This window comes from Falco peregrinus, chromosome 6, assembly GCF_023634155.1.
Source record: "Falco peregrinus isolate bFalPer1 chromosome 6, bFalPer1.pri, whole genome shotgun sequence".
Taxonomy (NCBI): Eukaryota; Metazoa; Chordata; class Aves; order Falconiformes; family Falconidae; genus Falco; species Falco peregrinus.
In genome coordinates, this window is record NC_073726.1 from 54,397,003 (window position 1) to 54,418,292 (window position 21,290).

The following is a 21,290-nucleotide window of genomic DNA, read 5'->3' on the forward strand; positions in this document are numbered from 1 at the left end:
CAAGGACTACACCAATAAAATGCCCAGTTCTAAGCACCGTCAGTCCTCAACATTTAACTGTCTTCTCTACCTGCCTGGAAGCAGGGTGCTCCAAGGTAAGGTTTTCACAAATAAGCAATTATTTTTTCAAATAAAGGTTCACTTAAGAAACTTCTGTAATTCTAACATTCCATGGGACTGTCCATACAAAGGTCCAAGTAGTTTGCATCACAATTAAACACCTTTAACAAAAAAAAAGGTGGGGTGAGGAGAGTGAGGCTGAGGAAATTTTGTCTCTGCAATCACAGCACACTTCTGGGATGTACACACAGACTGAGGGCTCCAATGTTCCACACTGAGGAGGGGCAGGATTCCCCACCCTGCCCCCACATCCGAGTGCTAATGTTACTGGAATACTGGAACAGAGAGGTACAACTGCTTGTCACAGGTCTAAGGGACTTGCTGGATATCCCAAAGCGATTCAGCCCAAATTACCCGCCTCATTAGAAAACAAGAGTGCCAAATCCTCATTTAAATCCATATCACTCCTTTAAGTTATGTTAAATTAAGATAGTAAGATATTATTATGTGTTATAGAATATGTTAAGATAAAAATTTCAAGAACTATCAGTGCTCCAACCTCAAGAGAGAAGCCAATCATCAGGATATGTTAGGAAAGAGCTCCCTGATTTTGAAAATGGTTGACCAGACAAAGAAAGAGATACATACAAATTCTGTTCTTTTTCCTTTCTCTGAAGCTAATGGCAAAGGCCACTGTACAGAATGAGACAGCCAAACACTACTGAAAGGTCAGTCTCTGTGCATGGCCCCTGAAAAAATTTTCCTCTTCTCTCTCCTCCAATAAGGACAAACAAAAACGCATTTGAACTGGGTGTCCTAATGTGACACTGAAGGAATGATGAGCTACTGTAACTAATGACACGCTGTCCATATCTGCACAGGTCTGGTTACTAAACAACAAACAATGGCTGAAACAATCTTTATGTTCACACCTTTAAAGGACAGAATGCAAGCCCCCCTGCAGAGACATGATAAATGACCACTTCCCTCCTCGTTCTCTACATGAATACCTGATATAGGTTCAGTTATTCAGAAAATTATGCTCAGAGGACTCTTTCATTTAGAGCAGCAGAGCCGTTGATGGTGCTGCAGAGTAATTCCCACTTCTGTAGAACTTTTCTGTGGGATATCAGCTTCCACTAAAAAAACATGATCTTAGTCTTGACAGGATCAACATATCTTTAAAAAGCATGAACTGCATCTACACTGAGGCACCACCTGATAACCTAAACCAATAGCCTGGACTTTGGAAGAAATTTGTTTCATCTCTTTCATTTCAGCTCCAGATTCTTGGGCTTCATAGCTCCATAGCTGAGTTTCTGGCACTCAAAAAAAAAAATAGTTTAAGAATAGACTTTTTTTGCTGCAAATTAAACAGCCACCCTCTGTGTAGTTTACTTTTTCTGCTGCCTCTGAAAATTTTACCGTATTAAAGAAATGCACTGGACTGGAATGCATCATATTAAGGAATGCACTGGACGGATCTGCACAGTTTGGAATGGGGTAAAGCAGAAGATGACTGAACAACAAAATCTGGAATCCAGTTGTCAAGTGTGGGGAGATAGAGATCTAGATTGACAAGGTAATTCACCTAAAGAACAGTTCTGTAGTGGAAATCTGGAAAAATTAGCTCACAGAATTCAGTTGCAAAATCCATCTTTCTGGATACTCATGAGAAGAAGATTCTGCACAACGTTGCCAAGACAACACAATGGAAGCTGAAGACTGGGGACCACAACATGCTGCCTGGGACCACATTAATACACTCTTCCCCGTACATGACTGTGGTAGGAAGTAGTTCATTGAAACATACCGAGTACACTCAACTATGATTCATGTTTTACACTGAATTCAATGACACAGTTGTTTTGTTCGTACAGTCCTAACAAAAGATCTGTATAACCATTAGCCCTACGTGGAATTACAGTATGTCCTAGCAAAAATATTACCAACATAGCATTTGAATGTTTTAGAGGTAAGACACACAGAAGGAACAAGAACAATTTAAAAAGTGATAAAGTATATTAATTAATTGAACTACTGAACTTGGGGAATTCCTACCAGTAAATTGTATCACACTACGTCTCAGAGTATCCAAGATGTCATTACCATGTGTGCATGCTATAACTTTCTGTTTCAGCAGCTATAATGTAGCAAGCGCTACGTGATTTTTGTCCTAATGCCTGTTGCAGACACTGGATAAGGCAGCTTATTTCCAACAGCAAATGCGCACAATCTTCCTCAATACATAAAGAAACGTGAGTCTGGGTTACCTTGGTTTTGGAGCCGACATTCAGGACATAGCAGATATCTCCAATATGAACCTCCTACGCCTGCAAGCTCTGTGACCTTGATTCCCCTAGTACATGATCAAAAAAAGTTGTATGGAAACATGTCTTTTGACTGAGATTTTATGCATGTCAAATTTTATCACTGAATTTTCAGTTCCAGTTCTGTTTCATCTGAATATTCTGTACATCCTCAAAGACAGAGTCTCAAAATATTTTTATTTAAAAATAGCAAGTGAAAAAAACTCTTTACATCCTATACTTAATATGAAGAAACAGAAATCTGACTTCTTACCATTTTTTTAAATGTCAAAAACAATGTGGTAGTTTCATTTTATTTCTTTTTACTACAACTTACTTAATAGCTAACATAAAGGCAGTTAAGGTTGTTCAACACCAGCTTCCAGAGCCTCCATGCTTCCACAGCTCATCACCTCATGGCTGTTACCACTTTTTTCTTCTAGAATTCAAGGCTAGCTCCAAAAAGGTAAACCAAACTCACATTTTGGTGTGTGTTGCGGCCCCTCCCAAGGATGGGACACAGCAGGTACAACCCAAACACTATTTAGGCTGTTTCAAAAAGATTTGGTAAGGTGCCCTATAATGTACTTACCTGGAATACTGTAACTGTACCATTTCCTTAAAACATAACTACACACAGAGACAGAACAAGGTCCAAAATGAGTATTCCTGTTACCTTCCAGACAAAATATCACAAAATATATGTAAATATGAGAAGAAAATTTATCTCTGAGCAAGAAAAGCTCTGTTTTCTAAAACTGAATTTGCAATGGCTTCCTGGATAACTTGAGGCAAGATATTTGTCTTTCACAATTTAATGTCCGCAACACTGGAATAACTTTGCTTCACAGAGGTGTCAAAAGAATTAATTGCTTATGTTTCTACAACTACCTTGAAGATTAAAATTGCTATTTAAATGCGAAGTAGCATTTCATATAAATAAGCAAAAACTAAACACCTGCAAAATTCCAAAACAAAACTACCCTCTCTCCATGTACAGATGAGGATCCGAACGTAACATCCTTTCATCCTTTCCCATGTCTCCAAAGAAAACAGCAAGTTCTTATCAGTTCTTACTGCCTCAAATCCTACTTGCTGCTCATTGATCCTGTGACATACATTTCACAGCTTGTAAGATGTGCTTGCTATACTCGTAGCACAAATATTAACATTTAAAATGAGTGTTATTGATGAAGGCGTATTGACACAAATCCAAGTTTTAACCAGTCAGGCTCTCCAGGTGTAGCTGCTTTGAAGTCCCCTTAATGAAAGCTTTCTTCTGTTTCAAATTACTGTTTCAGCACACAGTGATTTCATATACTCCATAAATCTTCCAAAGACAAAATGAAAGAAAACTCTATCTACATTTCTTTGTCCATACACCTTTATTTCTAGTTTCAATATATGGTAAAGGGGCCAAGAGCTTTGAAGGTAACTTAATAAACCTGAAGAAGCAAGTGGTTTACAGTCCCTTTTTATTTCATAATACTTTTGTTTGTCAGCCTTTTGTTTCCCTTCACTCATACCCATTTCCATTGCCAAATAATGACTCAGTCGTTTCTCATCTCTACAAAGCTGATCTTTTCCCTAACAATGCTGATCTTTTCTCTGCTTTTCTCAGTCATAAACAAGGGAGTAGAAACTACCCTATCATAAAAGAAACACTAATTACCCAGATACTGGGTTGCCCTCCTCCTCCATCTTCTGCTTTAGCCTCAGCTGAAAGAGCCAATGACTAAGACATAACTGCATAACTAAGATCTACAGTATTCAGGTAAAATTAAGCTGCCAACATTTCTCACATTTGCAGTGCTCTTGTTTTGGAAGAATGCAGACAAAAATCAAATTGGGGAATAAGTAACAATTTGCCAGATTATCAAAGGTCTAAAGTGTTTTCTTATCTAGAAGCCAGAAGCTTTCAATCTTGGGCATAACAAAACAGCAATTTATAGCTTCAGCTGCAATTTCATTACAAAATAGGTAATTCATAAAATTCAATAGTTTTTCTATTTTTAATTTATTTTTTATTAAAAAATCTATTTTAAAAACTTACTAGTTCTACCTAAGATAGCTAATTGTCTCAACCTCTTCCTGCTAGAAATTATTAAGGGGTTTTATTCTGTGATTTTAGTTGTCATTTTTTATTTTAGAGATAGTTCAGAGAATCGTTATTTCTGAACTTTTGGGTCCTCTATTCTGTCATAGGTCACTAAGCTTGCATATTTCTAATATGAAGTGAAACAGCCAGTTATCTACTCTGTAAAATACTTCACATTCAGCATGCACAGGTTTAACCTAGTGCACTGAAATCCAGCACTACTGGATTGAAAAGGCTTTTCCAGCACAGAAATCCGCTTTCAACAATACTTTACTGACGTGACACAACTGCTTGTTTTTTCATAGTTAATGGGATACATTTTGTATTCTGCTAAAAAACAAGGGTGACTGAACAGCAGAAGGGAATGCTGCTTTCACGTGCTGCCCTGGCTGCTGTGCTCCAGGACAAGCTAAGCCTTGGAGGAAGGAGGACTCACCTCTTCCCCCTGAGCACTTGAGCATGTTGTGGTGGTGTGCTCCCATCCCACCCCTACATCCTGACCTTTGTTTCCATGGCAATGCTCAAGGGATAACCATCAGTAGTGGTCGTAATGGATACGTCTGGAATGGATGGATCTGGTCGTGATGGCTGTATCTGACTCAAAGTGGATTCAGGGGAGACAGACAATGACACAAAGTCAAGGGCTAATTTGAATAATGTGCCCACCTAATAGTGCTGGTCAAGGTCTGACTCAAGCCAAGCTTGAAAGAAACTTAACTTCTGCAGTCAGGATGCAAATATGACTCAGAGGTAATTACCTTACGCCATACAGAGTGGGCAGCCCAGAGCCCACTGAGGTCTCCTGCACAGCAGCAGCCTGCATGACGGGATCTCCTCTAGAGCAGGGATGCCTCTCAGGGTTACTCCTCACGTTTCAGAGATCATTGGTAAGTGATTATAGCACGCTAAACTTTGAAATCTTAGCTAAGTGGTATAAAGGATTGATAGTGCGCATATAATGCTTTAGATATAAACTGCTGACCAAGTCTGAGACTAAGTCTAGATCTAGCCACACCTAAACGCCCCTCTGAGGATCCTTTCTGGGGTCCTTTCTGAACCCCATGACTCAATTCAACAGGAACCTCAGGAAGCTAATAAAAGGAAGTGCAAAATCCAGTATCTGAGAAGGAATATCCCAGGCACCATGCACGCTGGGGACCAGCCAGCTGGAAAGAGAAGAATCTGCAGAGATGGACTTTAGGATCCTGGTGGACAGCATGATGACCATAAGGTAGCAATGCATCCTCACAGCAAAGGCAGCCAACAGCATCCTGGGCTGCAAAAGGAAGAATGTTGTCAACAGGCTGAGGGAGATGATTCTTCCTGTCTGCTCAGCACTGCTGGGATTACATCTGAAGGGACCAGTTCTGGGTTCCCCAGTGCAAGAGACTGAGCTACTGGAGAAAATCCAGTGAACAGCCAGGAAAATATCGCAAGAGGCTGAGAGAGCTAGGACTCTTCAGTCTGGAGATGGCTCAGGGGAGATGTTATCAATGTGTATAAATACCAGATGGGAGGAAATGAAGAAGAGGCAGACAGACTTCTCAGTGATGCCCACTGACAGGACAAGAAACAATAGGCACAAACCAAAACACAGGATATTCCAGCTGAGCACAAGAAAAAACATTTTTACTGTGGGCGGTCAAACACTGGCACAGGCTGCCCAGAGAAGCTGCAGAATCCCCATCCATTGAGATATTCAAAACTGGATAGCTGTGCTGCTGTTCAGCGAGACCCAGGCAGGCTGGAGAGTGGGATGTGGAGGAACCTAATGAAGTTCAACAGAAGTGTAAGGCCCTGTTGAGGCCTGGGGAGGAATAACCCCACACACCAGTACAGGCTGGGGGTTGACCAGCTAGAAGGCAGCTCTGCAAAGAAGGACCTGGGAGTTCTGGTGGACACCAAGCTGACCATGAGCCAGCAGTGTGCCCTGGTGGCCAAGGAGGCCAGTGGGATCCTGGGGTGCATTAGGAGAAGCGTGGCCAGCAGCTCGAGGCAGGTGATCCTGCCCCTCTGCTCTGCCCTGGTGAGGCTGCACCTGGAGTGCTGAGTCCAGTTCTGGGCTCCCCAGTTTGAAACAGGGAACTACTGGAGAGGGTCTAGTGGAGTGCTATGGAGATGATGAGGGGACTGGAGAACCTCCTTTTTGAGGAAAGGCCCAGAGAGCTGGGGCTGTTTAGCCTGGAGAAGAGAAGACTGAGAGGGGACCTTGCCAATGCCTACAGATACCTTAAGGGCGAGTGTCAGGAGGATGGGGCCAGGCTCCGTTCAGCGGTGCCCAGCGACAGGACAAGGGGCAACGGGCACAAACCACAACACGGGCAGTTCCACCTGAATACGAGGAAAAGTATTTTTACCTTGAGGGTGACATAGGACTGGAACAGGCTGCCCAGAGAGGCTGTGGAGTCTCCTCTGGGAGACATTCAAAACCAGCCTGGACATGATTTTGTGCAAACTGCTGTAAGTGAACTTGTTTCAGCAAGGGGCTGGACCAGATGATGTCTCCAAAGGTCACTCCAAACCCTGACCATTCTATGATCCTGAGCAACTCTCTTTGACCCTGCTTGAGCAGAAGGGTTCAACTAGATGACCCCTGGAGGTCTTCATCAACCTCACCGATTCTGTGATTCTTCTTTTTTTTTTTCTTTCTCTATGGAAATTCAGTTCTCTGATAGGAACTCTGACTTCGTACATTTTTTCCTTTCAGACTGAATACCTTGCTTACATTCAACAGCACACATTTCTACAGAAAACACTTGGAAATAAAAATGGGTCTTTATTCTAATCAAATTATTAAATGCTCTCAAACACCGTATTTGAAATGGCCTTAGCTCATTAAGTCCTGCTACAATTTAATTTAACAGCATGGCACGAATATAAAAATCAAGAACCTTACTGTACTCTGAGCTGAGCTCACGGTTGTCTTTGAAAAGTCTCTCAAACACAGTCTTACCTCTACACATTATGACACAACTGCAGCCACATACTTAAGATCTCTCACTGATACCTGAGATACATCTGAATCAACGCAGTAACACTACACCTTTGTGTTAAATGTATGTCAGAGCTATAGGCAATTACATATCTATGTACACAGACATAGATAAAAACCACATGCAAAATTACACAGTTGCTTACTCTCCGTTCAGTTCAGTAGGTAGCCAAAGACAGTATTTGATCTTTTAACCTTTTTCAATTAATTGCTCAGTCTGCATCAGTAAGGCCTGTTCTTGTCTACACACATGAGGACCATAGAGAAGTGAGCAAAATATAGGTCTCATCTCTCTTCTTTATCAATTAATTAGCAGATTAAGTCAAGATTAAATACAAAATGACACTACTATTTTCCAGTACTTTCTCAGTACTTGCCTTAGACTGTGGAGTGTTCTTAATACAAATGATGTATTTTGAACCTCTTCAGCTAATTTTATTACATAACGTGTATTATAGATGAACTGAAGAGTTTTCCACTTTTTATTCTAATCTTATATATCTGTTATCTGACCCATCAGAGGGGAATCAAAATGGTTTCCTCCATAGAGAGAGAGAGACCAGAGAAAATCTGTATCTCAAAACAACAATGCATGGGAAACAGAATAGGTTTTCTTGGAAGGGAGTGAAGGACGGAAGGGAGGAGGGAGCTTTTGTAATACACTTCCTTAGTTTAAATAACAATAATGTGTGTTAAGAAACAACATCAAAATCTCATCTTGTAATAGTGAAAATTAAAAATATATTAATCCATAGTTATAAGGAGATACATTTGATCAAACTTCAATCCAGAATTCAACTGGGATTTTTCCAGTTACACAGACATTGGTACTCTGATTCCCTTGTTGCAGTCCAAGTATCTAATATCCTCCCCAGTGAAATAAATGGGAGACATTCAAAAATAATCAATAGAAGTTGAATGAGATCCATACAGAACAATATTAAAGATCAAAGAGACTATGCTTCAGATTGATTGTTTTTAATTACACAAAAATATACATGCAAAAAACTTAAACCTGAAAGCTTCCCTAAATACCAGATTTTATGTTACAAAATAGTCACATATGCAGACAATATAAAAACACACCTGGAAAAAATAATGATGCAAACTTTTTTTAAAAAAAACAGTCATCAGAAAATATCTTTTTTTGCTACACAGCTTTTAAAAATGTTGTGTTTTAAATATGTCCTGAAGTCACTTTTCAGACCACTTCTAAAAACATTCTTCCTGTCTGAATTTTTATTTTCACACTTGGTCCTGCCTGTTTAACTGTTCATGGAAAGAAAAACCAGTTCTACCTGCAGACTTGGGAAACAAGACTGAAAATATCCCCTTCACTGTATTTTAAAACACTCACCAGTTTGCCACCAGTGGTCCAAGACAGGCACTTTGAAGACCTTTTTTGACCATTCTAGTGTGTCCACATCACAGTGCTCGCCAGCTACAAATAATGTTCTGAACCTTTAAATAAAAATAAAAATGTATATATCTTGATCTGATGGGGAAAGGGAAACAAGGTAACAAATTCAATAAATATGTCCTGTCAGTACCCCAGATAAGAAGGGAAGAAAGATTTTTACTCTTTGTATGATCCTTCCTACTAAGTAACAATTAGAATCTTAGCAATATTACTTTATGCTACTTAATACATCATGTAAAAGAAGCTTTCCTTTCTGAATGCAATAACAGTGGAAGACCAAAAGCAAGCAGCTGTCGATGGAAGTGAAAAATAATTAAATGCTCTGTAAACAGGAACTAGGTAGATATCCGTTAAGGAAAAATAAGAATTAAATACCAAAAAAGGGTCAGAAAGAGACATCAGAACAATTAATAAAAAAATAAACAGAACTAAAAGGAAATACCCGTAGCATAACTCTTAGTTTGAAGTTAATAATGTTTCATTTCAACAGATTTTAGTATTTTTTGAACTGTTGAGCCACCTTTTTATAGGCATTTGGAAATGAGTTTTTGGAGACAATGGGACATAAAGCCATTTTCCTGTGGAGAGGCAAATTGTATGTACATAAATAGAAAGAGTAAAGTAATCATTCTAGACAATGCCAGTCAGAACAACATTCAGCAGCCTTGGGCCCCTGATTGCAGCACTATTTCTTCAGCTCACTTGGCTGGACATTCCACAGCCAGCTTTGGCAGAAAAGAGATGCAACGCTCAGCAGTCCTGAAAGATGTGATCTGCATGCTTGTACCGTTAAATTAGGCAGGGCTATATACCTGAGTATTCAACCCACACAAAGACTTTAACTTCATAATCTTTTACTGGATGCTTAGTCACATTTTATCATCCTTCATTAAGCATTACAAATTCACTTCACGCCCTGTTTAGAAGGATAAGGTCTTCTATGTGAATGGTAGCTTTCTTCAATCAAACGATCAGTACTCAGAATCTAGACATTACCATACATTACTGCATGCTGCTAAGGTTTTGATCTAACATTTGCACTATAACTTTATTCACGTCATGGCAGATTTTTTGCAATTACTTCCTAAAAGGCAATTTAAAACCGTGTTAAACTGCAAATGGTGTGGCCTCACCTTGACTGCTGTGTGCAGTTGTGGGCCCCACAATTTAAGAAGGATGTGAAGGTGCTTGAATGCATCCAGAGGAGGGCAACAAAGCTGGTGAAGGGCTGGAAGGCATCTCCTGTGTGGAGCAGCTGAGGACTTTGGCTTTGTCTAGTTTAGAGAAAATTAGGCCAAGGGGTGACCTCATTGCTCTCTACAGCTTCCCGGGGTGGGTGGGTGTGGGTGTACGCGTGTGCGTGTGTGTGTGCGCGCGTGTGAAGATGGTCAAACACTGGAATAGGCTTGCTAGAGAGGTGGTCGATGCCCCTTAAACACTGACAAGGCATTTGGACAATGCCCTTAACACACCTTTTTGGTCAGCCCTGAACTGGTCAGGTAGTTGGACTAGATGACTATTGTAGGGCCCTTCCAACTGAAACATTATGTTCCATTCTATAGTCACAGATACTCGACACTGGCCAGTCACCATCACCTAATAAGGAGTACTAAAGAGAAGAATTATTTACAACCTTGCCCCTACACCTTCAATTAAAAAATAAGCAATCCTCTTCAGGTAGAAACACGGAACAGAAACATTCAGGTTCATGACATACAGATGAAAATGAACAGCCAACTATACTCAGATGAACTGCTGATTTACATTCAATACTTTGTCATTAGTACATGCCTAGCTTTACAGTCTTTGTTGTGACAGCATGATTTCTATTGAAAGCAATGCATGGTACTTATCTTACTTGGCTCTTATCCAAAAAATATGTCTATGCTGAACTAGCTCTCTAGGCTTCATCTATAGTTCACAAAGACAGGCAACCTTACGGAGCAATTCACCTTTAAGAAACTCAAAAGGGTGAAGTTTCTTTTTTACATAACAAAACCAAAATGAAACAAAATTTAAGGCCCTAGAGTAACACTAACAAACACATGCCTAAGCCACAGTATAGAGACTTTGTTCAGCTACTGTTTAAAAAAATAGCAATAGACACAGCTATTAAGTTATTGCAATATAACTTGGAAGAGATGTTCCTGCACCTCAGAAAAAAAAAACAAAATCAGGAATGTCTGAAAGTTTTGGACATTCTTATTTTGCTGCACACTTAAACATGTTCCTATTTAAGCAAGGCTTTGAATAGAAATCATCTATTTGGGAAATAAAATCTAAACCGGAGGGAAAGTTAAGATATAACATTTCTGACTTCATTTTACAGATAAATCACAATAGAAAACCGCACTTCCTTCCCTGGAAGGCTGGTGTGGCAATCTGAAACACTTCAGCCATGTCAATACCTGTTTGTAACTACCAGGTGCAATCCTGCCACGAGGCATGATGTGAATTCTGAATGCAGAACTGCCATATACATGCCCTGTCACTACAGACCAAAGAACTTGCTTCCCTTCTGTAGTATCCACACAGGGTGGGCTGATGCCTCCGCTCTCCCAAATTCCCCCTGCTCAGCATACCACCAACAAAGCACTTTCATTTTACACAGAAATGCAATTTAAAACTTCAAAGAGTTGAGGGAAGAGAGGAAAGAGGCAAACACAGATTCAGACTCCACATCAGAAGAATTCTGTTTACTAGCAAATAACCTCATCCTTTCTTAGAGTGAAAATGTACAGGTATACTCGCGCTACAAGTGACTGAACATTCCACAGCCTGTCACGCCAAAAGAAACTGCAGAGACACTCTATCAAGTACAGCATTAATCCTCAAGGCTTCTGAGATGAAAGAATATCTAATTAAGATATGAATGGAGCTTCACATGGCCCAACATTAGACCCTAGGATTAAACATACTTCTCAAAAATGTCCCCTTGTTAGGATTGCAGCACACTTTACCACAGCCAGATCAATGTCAGTGACAGCTTATTTCACTTCCAAGTCTTCACACAGTCCACTGTGAATGAAGACAACTGCCGAACAAAGGGCTTGATTCTTGTCCTTCAGCAATGGACACAAACTGCAATGATTTTGTAAAACTTGTAGACTTGTGGCCACCAAAAAAGAAATTAATTCTTAGACATGGTGGGCATGAAACAGATTTCACTTCAGAGGCCTGTAATTTAGAAAGAAAACTATGAGATTCATCTTTCCATGTAGATAAAATTCAGAAAGCAATTTAGGAAATTATGAGAAAAATCAGAGCAAGTAACTCAAGGGTGTCAGAAATGAGAAAGAGAAATGTACAGACCAGCCTGTCTGACCACAGAACTGGGAATACCTCTAAGAGGGAACCTAGATATTGACCTCTTATCTAGAGACCATAGACATCCCACAACAAGGCTGCCCAAACCAAAAAACATACTTTGAATATTCACCCCCTGTTCCTCTCCAGAGGATAGGTATATCGCATCGGCATAAAAGGCAGCCTCTCTCAGTGTAAGGACCAGTGACCTGCTTGCTGTGTAGATGCAAGACAAGAAAATGTGCAGAGTAAAGCTACATCTGAAGACAATATAAGTAAAACATGGGATGAAGCATCACAAAGTGCAATAAACCACGTGCCCTAAAATTGAACAGAGTTTTTTTCACAGCGATGCTTGGCCTAGACATAAAAAATTTGGTAAGTTTACATCTCTTAGATCCATTTACAAATCCAGAATTAGAATAAAGGAAAATAAACTTCCACAAGCAAAAGATTGCTTGTGCGCATGGCTTTTGCTTTACCTATTGAATTGTTCTTATTTCAACCCTTGAGTTTTACATTCCTTTCTAATTCTCCTCCCCATCCTTCTGCGTGCTGAGGCAGTGAGCGAGTGGCTGCATGGTGCTTGGTTGCCAGCCAGGATTAAATCATGACTGGGAATCCTAATTACCAAGGTAGCGACCCCTGCACCAGCTAAATATTACAACCTGAGAACGGTCTTACCTGTTAACTAAGCAGAAGTAACAATCGTAGTGGTAGCCATAATAACAACTCTGATATATGAACATCAATTCACTGCACAACTAGTTACAAACTTATGAAAGTCAGAAGATCTTGAAAAATGTTACCATGTTGAACCTGAACATGCAGAAGAAAGAATTCAACTTCCTCAATTTCAGGACAGCGTTACAGCCAATCCTCCTTTCTGACACCCCAAGATGACTTGGAGTGTCTTCTTTCTTGGAATAGAAGGCAGGGATTCAAATGTATAAGCACCTTTCACATCAAATAAGCATAGTTTTCTGCACTCAAATAAACAACATCATTTTGGTAAACTGCTTTCTGAACACGTCCCACGTTAGCAGATAATAATTATGAGTGTGACCCCAATCACTATCTTGCACCTGAATGTTTTTTATTGTAAAGCACAAGCTATTGCTGGTAATTATAGTTGATAGCTAACTGGAAGATATAACAGATAAAAGTTTATGATAGAAGAGAATGAAATACTGTGTAAGTAAAACCCACAAGTATTTTTTTTTTTTTAAAGTTTTTTAAGACTCACATTCACATGCAGGGCACTCCTGTTAAGGACTGAGCAATTTACATTACATGGAATGTTCTGCAGTTAGGGATGTTAAACACAACATTTCAGCTATGATGTAACAATTCAATTTATTAATTCATTGTATCAACTGCAGAAAAATAGTGTTAAGCATCCTTGTTTTAAAAATAGGGCTATTAAAACACCAAGAACATAAAAGACTTGAAAAAGTGTCCTGGTCTTGGCTGGGATAGAGTTAATTTTCTTCCTAGTAGTTGGTGTCCAGCTGTGTTTGGGATTTGGTGTGAGAACAACGTTGATGGCACACTGATGGCTTCGGTTGCTGCTGGTTGATGTTTACACTGAGTCAAGGACTTTTCAGTTTCTTGGTCCCTGCCAGCGAGAGGGCTGGAGGGGCACGGGGAACTGGGAGGGGGCACAGCCAGGACAGGTGACCCAAACTGGCCAAAGGGATATTCCACACCATGGGATGTTACACAGAGTATATAAGTGTGATATCCGGAGCCTGTGGATCATTGCTTGTGGATCACTGCTTGGGGACTGGCTGGGCATCGGTCAGAGGGTGGTGAGCAGCTGTGTTGTGCATCACTTTTCTTTCCTCCCTTCCCTTTGGATTTCATTCCTACCCCTTCTCCCTCCTTTTCATTATAACTGTTATTGTTATTACTGTTGTTCTTTCATTTTTATTTTATTTCAATTATTAAACTGTTCTTATCTCAACCCTCAAATTTTACATTCTTTTCCAATTCTCCTCCCCACCCCTCTGGGTGAGGGGGCAGTGAGTGAGCAGCTGTGTGGTGCTTAATTACCGGCCCAAGTTAAAACATGATGAAAAGTTAAGACATGTCACCACCTGAGCCAAAAGCAGAATCCCTCTCTCCTGAATTGCCAGCTTTAGTAATCATATTGCATAATCTGCAGGCTCAAGAGCAACCTTATGTTGCAAGAAGGACAGGGATTAGCTCTTTGGCAAATTTATAGCACAAAACCATCAAAAAGAATATCAGTGTCGCAAGTCTAACAAAGCCTAAGAACTATGGACTTATTTTCTCCTATCAAACAGCATGGCAAGAAAGAGGTGGCAATGGTTATGAAATGTCGCACTATGAACAACTTTTTAACCATCCACTTAAAACTTCAAAGCATGTCAGTGCACCTATTACTGCAATCATCTATCTCTGCAATGCAGTTAATGGGGAAGAAAGATCTTAAAACCTCTCTTAAATAAGTATGTGCTAAGCTGTTGTTCTGAAAACCTACATTCCTAACATAAAATTCAGTGCAATCAAGCTTTTGGTGCTATTCAAGAGTCCAGCAGAGTGGACTTGAAGTGTCACCTGACACATGGGACAGATCAAAGTCCCTAATGGCCTTGATGCAATCCAAATTGTTCAATACAGCATGTACATTTTGGTGTCACTCCAAGCACAAAAGAAACTGCATCTCCAAACCCCTTCCCAAAAGCAGGAGTTTTCACATGGGTAATAATCTGAGCTGCACTTTTCCAAATTAAAAGATCACAGAAGTGTTTTTTGTTCTGGAACACATACACCAGCTTTCTCTGGCAAAGAAAACCTCTATCTGCATCACGTTAAATAAGCTTTTTTCCTGAAAAGACATTGAGGAAGGTTCATTTGCACTTGTTAACACAAACTGGAAACTTACTAATTCTTTATGCACCTGGAGACTGCAGACACTTAAACATGTAAAATAAAGAAGTAATATTTTCAGGTCTCCTGATTTTTCTCCATTGACCTGTGTGTGTGTTTTCCTCCTTGAACAGATTTCACCTTAGTCATGAGAATCTGAGCACAGGAGGTGTGGGTGACAGTCAAGAGAGATGCAGAACACAACTGCAGCTCATCTTCTCACAGTGTGGGTGAAAGGGAGCTCCACAAAGGCTCTTCACAAACACAGCTCAGACCTCCAACAGGAATGGCCAGAGCAGGGGGTAGCAGGAAGACTACACAATGTACTTCAATTGTCCTACATTCTGCGTCTTAATCACATATCCTCTAGCAGCACGTGTGAGACATCAATTATATGAGAAAGTATTTTGATCTAACAATTTTGCAAATTTGCTACTTTAATTTCACATCCTCTTGTTCCTGTGTTATGAGACAGAAAACGGGAGTTTCTAATCTACTTTATTGTATTATTTCTGCACAGGTTTTTATGCAGTCTCATATTTCTTTCTAAAGCAAGTGTATTAATACCTGGTATCAGATGAACAACCTAGAATCTATAGATTCTCTTGACATAAAATGGCAGAATATACACAATTGACCAAAAACCAAAAAAGCCACAATCTGCTGAGTTGTTGCCCCATTTCATGCAAAACTGTCAGTTGCCAATCACTTGGAAATCAGACCTAACCAGTTCATATAACAATTATGTCAATTAAAAGATGAAGCGTGATTCCAAATATGGGAAGAGCTAATGGCTTGGTGTTATGGAGTTACCTCATGAAGATGTGAACAGATACCAAAATCTGAACAGAATATGCTCGGGTACATGAGGGTTGCAGAATTTGAATGTTAGTTGTTTTTCAAGCACAACAGGCAGCAATAAGATCAGACAGACTGCTTAGCAGCACCGTGTATTATTAAAAGCTGGGTCTTTAGATCCTCTAGCAAGAGTTTTTCTCCTAGAGTACTATAAAGGGAACATCTGTTTTACTTAAGACACAGGTGATGTTTTGTGTCAAAGGGAAACAAATCTCATTATTTGACTCCAATAGCCAACAAGGAATTTGAAGCATACACACTAGAACCTTTGGAAACCTCACAAATAATTTTGTGCAGAAGCCAGTGATGCCACCCACATCAGTTCTTAACAGAAGTCTATTTAACTTATGTCATTTCAAAAGAACATAAGTCTGCTTATAATTCGACTTCTGTAAATCAAGTACTCTTGTATACTGGAAGATGGCTTTGCCTACCAACGCTGTACTTTATCAGTAATTGTCTTTTGTAACAGAATTTTTTAAGTGACATTAACCTTTATCAGTTTTTCAGTAGAATTTTCCAGGAACGAAATGTACCACTTTCAGGACTGCATTCCTGGACATGTGGTTTAGAGTCTAGAGTAAGTAAGGATACGTCTGGCCCAAGTAACAGAAAGACATCTCATTTCAAAGATTCTGCACCATGTAACAGAGAAAAAAGCATCACAGATTAAGTAAATTAACTAAAAGTAAGACCGACTTCAATCTGAAACAGACAGAACTCACTTGACCTTGGATAGAAAAGTCCATCCAAGTAACTAACACTCAAACCCCAGGATTTTCCTAGAATGGAAATTTAAATCACCTGTTGGACTCCATTTCTTAACAACTACACCTACTATATACTAAATGCTGTGCTAGACAGTTTATTAAAGAGAAGTCACATACCAGTGAATGACATGGCGCAAAGCTGAGTGAATTATGAGACAACTAAACCTGCAGACAAATGGAGAAGCTCATTAACTATGCACTGAATAGGAATGATGAAATACCTCTTTATATCTGGGGCAACTGATATAGCAAGGAGACTTATCTGGAATTCTCATTTGGCCAGAAAATGTGACAGCTTACAGAGCAGGTTAGCAGATTTTCCATTAAATGAATGCTCTAAAGGCAGATTAAAGTCATTTTACTCATTGCTCAAAAAATGCTGAGGAACAGCAATTAAATTTTCTAGCATCTGAATCACTTTCTTGTCAATAAACAACATAGAAGAATGGTGCATTAGGGTCTCAAATGAGCTTGTTTCCTATTTCTAGGAGTGGTAAGAATTGATGATAGCACTCAAAACAGATGGAAGAAAATAATGACGAACTTGTAATGAATACCTCAGGAATAAATTCAGCTTACTAATAAATAAAACTTCCCTGAGCAATTAAGAATATAGAGGTCTGATGAAGTTACATGGCTTTGCATCTTCCCCTTCTCATTGGACAAGTGTGATAAAAGATGTTCTTATGACTGAATACCGCCTATACAGTCTGACGGAGTCCTTGTTTGATGCTGAGTAAATTACTCAACTTCAAGATTAGATGTAGTCCAAACCCATGTATTTTTAATTTTCAGAACGTCTGCCATAGGATACAGAAACTTGGTCTGTAGAAGTACTAAACACTCACAGATGCAAGTCAGCGTGAGAGGCATTTTATTAATATAATGCTAATAACACACTTGAACCATGTAATGGTAAGAACTCTGAAACAGTGGTCGTTCAGCAGCTCAGACTGGATATTCAAAACTAATAGACGACTTTGACCTTAATCTCTCTGTAACTCAGCTTCCCATCTGCAAAATACAGATAATACCACTCTCTCATCTCACAGGGGATTTGTGAGGATGAACTCAGTCATGATTTTGAAGCATGCTGAGATAGTATAGTGATGGACACCCTAAAACCAGTACAAGATAGCAAATAGCTCAGTCTTTGGAGCACATAACCATAAACAGTAACTAAGTTATGGGGAGAGAAACAAAACATTGACTAGCTGATGATGAACACTAAAGATTCTGCGCACTCAATGAAATGAGAGGTCATGTGGGAAGACAGTACAGGATCACGTAATCCAAGACAGTATTACAGGGTATAAGCACAGTGGAGTAAAACTGAGGTTGAGCGAATAATCCTAACTCAGTAAGAGCTCTTAACCTTAGAATTGTAATCTTTTTAACAGCTTTCACCTCCTTCAAAATATCAATATAAAATTACAAGCAAATAGACAAACACCCAAATTGTCAAGAACACACTTAAATTCTGCTATACAGAGGTGGGCAAAGTCCCAGACACTCTGCTATTCTTAGTTGATCCAGCCCATTTCTGTAAGAAACTGCTTCCAGTGTATCCTTAGTTTACCTTTTCAGAGAGTACTGCTTTCCCAAGGCTGCCTCAGGGTCCTGCTGACGGATTGCTCTAATTGCGCTTGGTGAAGTAAAGAAGGCAGCTACCTCATGCTCTGCTAGCACACGGAAATAGGCACCAGCATCTGGCGTTCCCACAGGCTTCCCCTATGGAAAGAATAATTTAAAATGTCACAGAATAAAAATACCTCATAATTCCTTGACAGTTCAAGGCTTCAAAACACAACAGTAGTGGTAGCACAGCAACAGAAGTAATTTCAAGTAAGACTTTAAAGAAGTGTTTGTTAAAAATAATAATAATACTGTGAGCATATTCACTTGTAGAAATAAATTCACAAGCTTTGGGCACAATCTCTTGAATGAACACAGCCCATACTAGTTGCTACTTAGAAAAATAGGACAAACAGGCATATGAATGAAAAGACAGCCAAAATGAAAAGCCATGAAAAGAGCTGTTACCACACTGGTAGCAGAGGGAGTCATGTCTACATCTACCTGTACTGCAAAACAGCCTGTAAAGCACCCAGAAGTCATCCCACTGAACTAGGAGTCTCTGGACACAGTGGCACTGCAGCTAAATCCCCAAGCACAGGTCTATGGAACATAATGTCAGCTTTTTTTCACCTAGAAATTTCCTCCCAGTTCTGGAAAAATTCCCACTTGGCTGCTTACAACTAGTTTCCTGGAATCTTTGTGCTGCTACTCTAGATGAAGCCTGGACAGAAGCTGAAGACACTTTTCTGTTTTAGTGTGCTACCAGTGTGGTCTGGTTTGTGGTTGGTTTGTTTTTTTAAAACGAAACATTGCCTTGAGCTAAGGGACTTAGTCAAGAGAATTGTAAACAGAAGTAATCAGATGTGACAAATTGTCCAATGGTAAGTAGTAAAAATAATAAAAAAAAAAAAATCAAAAATACTTTTTCTGTGGTGCTGCAAATATGAACAGCAATTGGCACAGGATCACACAATCACTATTTTACTGTATATAATTAGCACGGTGTATGACCTGCTCCATACATATTCTGAAATTATGAAAAGATGACGTTAATGTGGAATGAGTTTTAGCTTTACAGGTATTGGCGTAACTGTTTCACCAGAAAGGCCGCACTTAGAAGATGGACTTTGACAGAGCACACAAGTTAGAGACATACATACTTTTCATACTGCAAATAGGGCTTTGTCAATGCTTTATCAAGAAGCCACAAATACAAAGTTTCACTCCTGAAACATCACCGTATTTACAGCAGTTCACCAGTCACAAGACAAAGTCATACCTTCACCATACTTGTGTACATGCAAATATGGAATGGATAAATAGGTCCAGTGGGAAAAAAAAGCAGCATACAAAATAAATAATACTTTTCATTTCACAAAGATGCAGAAGTAACAGAGGCATTTGAATACCCTGAAGAATTTACCAAATACAGTATTTTTCTTCTGATAATGAGGCACTAGTAAAACAGTACATGCCTTTATGAAAACACACACTAATCAAGTTAGTTGCCCCATCCCAACATAAAAAGCAGCACACTGGCTGTGATGCAGGCTCACATAATTCATCCCTTGCCCTCCCTCCCATCTGCCTTCCCCACTGCAGCCTTCCCCACTTGCTCTGCATCCAGCTGTGCCTGAACATGGGCAAGAGCACCGATGAACCATTTGGTAGATTTAAAGAACACGGGATGCCTGAGGTTGGATACATACCATTGGCTTTACAGCCCTATGGCGAGATCCTGCTGGTGAGATGAGTGCTGGAGCAGAGGATCACCGTAAAAAGAAAAAAAAAAAAACAAAACGACAAAACAGAACGTACAATTGAAAAACCTTTTTAAAGGATGGAGCAAGCGGTGAGAAGCAAATGGAGAGAAAACAAATAAAAGAAATGGTTCCCAGCCGAAGCAGCAGGAAAAAGTACCATCAACACCACCACCCCCCTTTTGGCTAATAGCCTATCCTACACTACCAAAAAGAAATGCAAAAGAATGCGATCTGCTTGCTGAAAAAGTGAGTTATGTCCTTTCTTTCTGTCAAATAAGCACAGTTCCCAAAGAAAAATCTTCCACCAGACTGTCTTCAAGTATCATCCTTGCAATCTTCATCACAACTTTCATGTGTTCATCAGCATTTGTTCATGAACAATTATTCAAGTTGATGTTTTCTCTCTATAACGTTCACTATACCTGCAGGTCTGTAACCACCCCGTTAGGAGTTCAAGACCACATCAGTAACTAATGCTAAAACAAATGGTCTCAGATTGAAAATTTCCAAATTTCTATAAACTTCTCATTAACTAATTATGTAATTGAACTAGTATCAATCATCTTGGACAGTAAAAAACCTAGCTGTGGAGCAATCTGAAATTCATTAGTCTGACACTAATAAAGTAGGTTGTTATTTTTAACCAAATGGAAATGCCCAGAGCCCATAAAAGGGCTGTCTGACGCTGAGCACACCCACTCCTTCCCAGGGGCTTGGCTGCCAGTGCTCAAGGCCAGGTTTGCCGTGGTACATCTGCGTAGCCTTGGATCAGACCACTAGGAAAACAGCCGAATTATGATAAGAGCTGAAAGGAGCCTACCCTTCTTCCTTGGGAGGTAATTTATGCTCAGGCCCTCACCCTTGACCCCGGCTCGAGCTACATCGCAGCTGTGCCTGTGCCTCACACTTGCAGCAAGCTCCAGCCTGAGCCTCAGCCCGAGCGCATCTTCAACACAAGCAGCTAAACCTTTAGGCGTGCATGGATAGGCATGCAGGGCTCTGACAGGCTGGTACTGTCACAGCTAAGCTACAGCAGCTTTGGTTTGGGGAAGTACAATTCTCAGATCTACGAGAAAAACAAAACACAAAGAGTGGAAGAGATAAAAAATTCACCTGACAGCTGATAAGAAACAATACTCAGAATAAGGCAACACTTAAAATACTCATTTAGGGGGAAAAAAAGTCTGGCCCAGCTGTAAAATATTCTTACTGATTCTGCAGAAAACCTTCCCCAGCGCCTT

General features: G+C 39.8%; 1 protein-coding gene across 5 annotated transcripts in view; it reads right to left on the bottom strand.

Moving 5' to 3' along the window:
* Positions 1 to 21,290, bottom strand: part of ACSS3 (acyl-CoA synthetase short chain family member 3) — a 98,891-nt gene that overhangs the window by 37,379 nt on the left and 40,222 nt on the right. For all 5 annotated transcript variants that reach the window (XM_055808435.1, XM_055808437.1, XM_055808436.1 and 2 more), the window contains 2 exons: positions 18,288 to 18,439; positions 8,817 to 8,920 (listed from right to left, as the gene is read on the bottom strand). In XM_055808435.1, the coding sequence (XP_055664410.1) occupies positions 8,817 to 8,920; positions 18,288 to 18,439 (256 nt within the window). The remainder of the gene's footprint in view (positions 1 to 8,816; positions 8,921 to 18,287; positions 18,440 to 21,290) is intronic.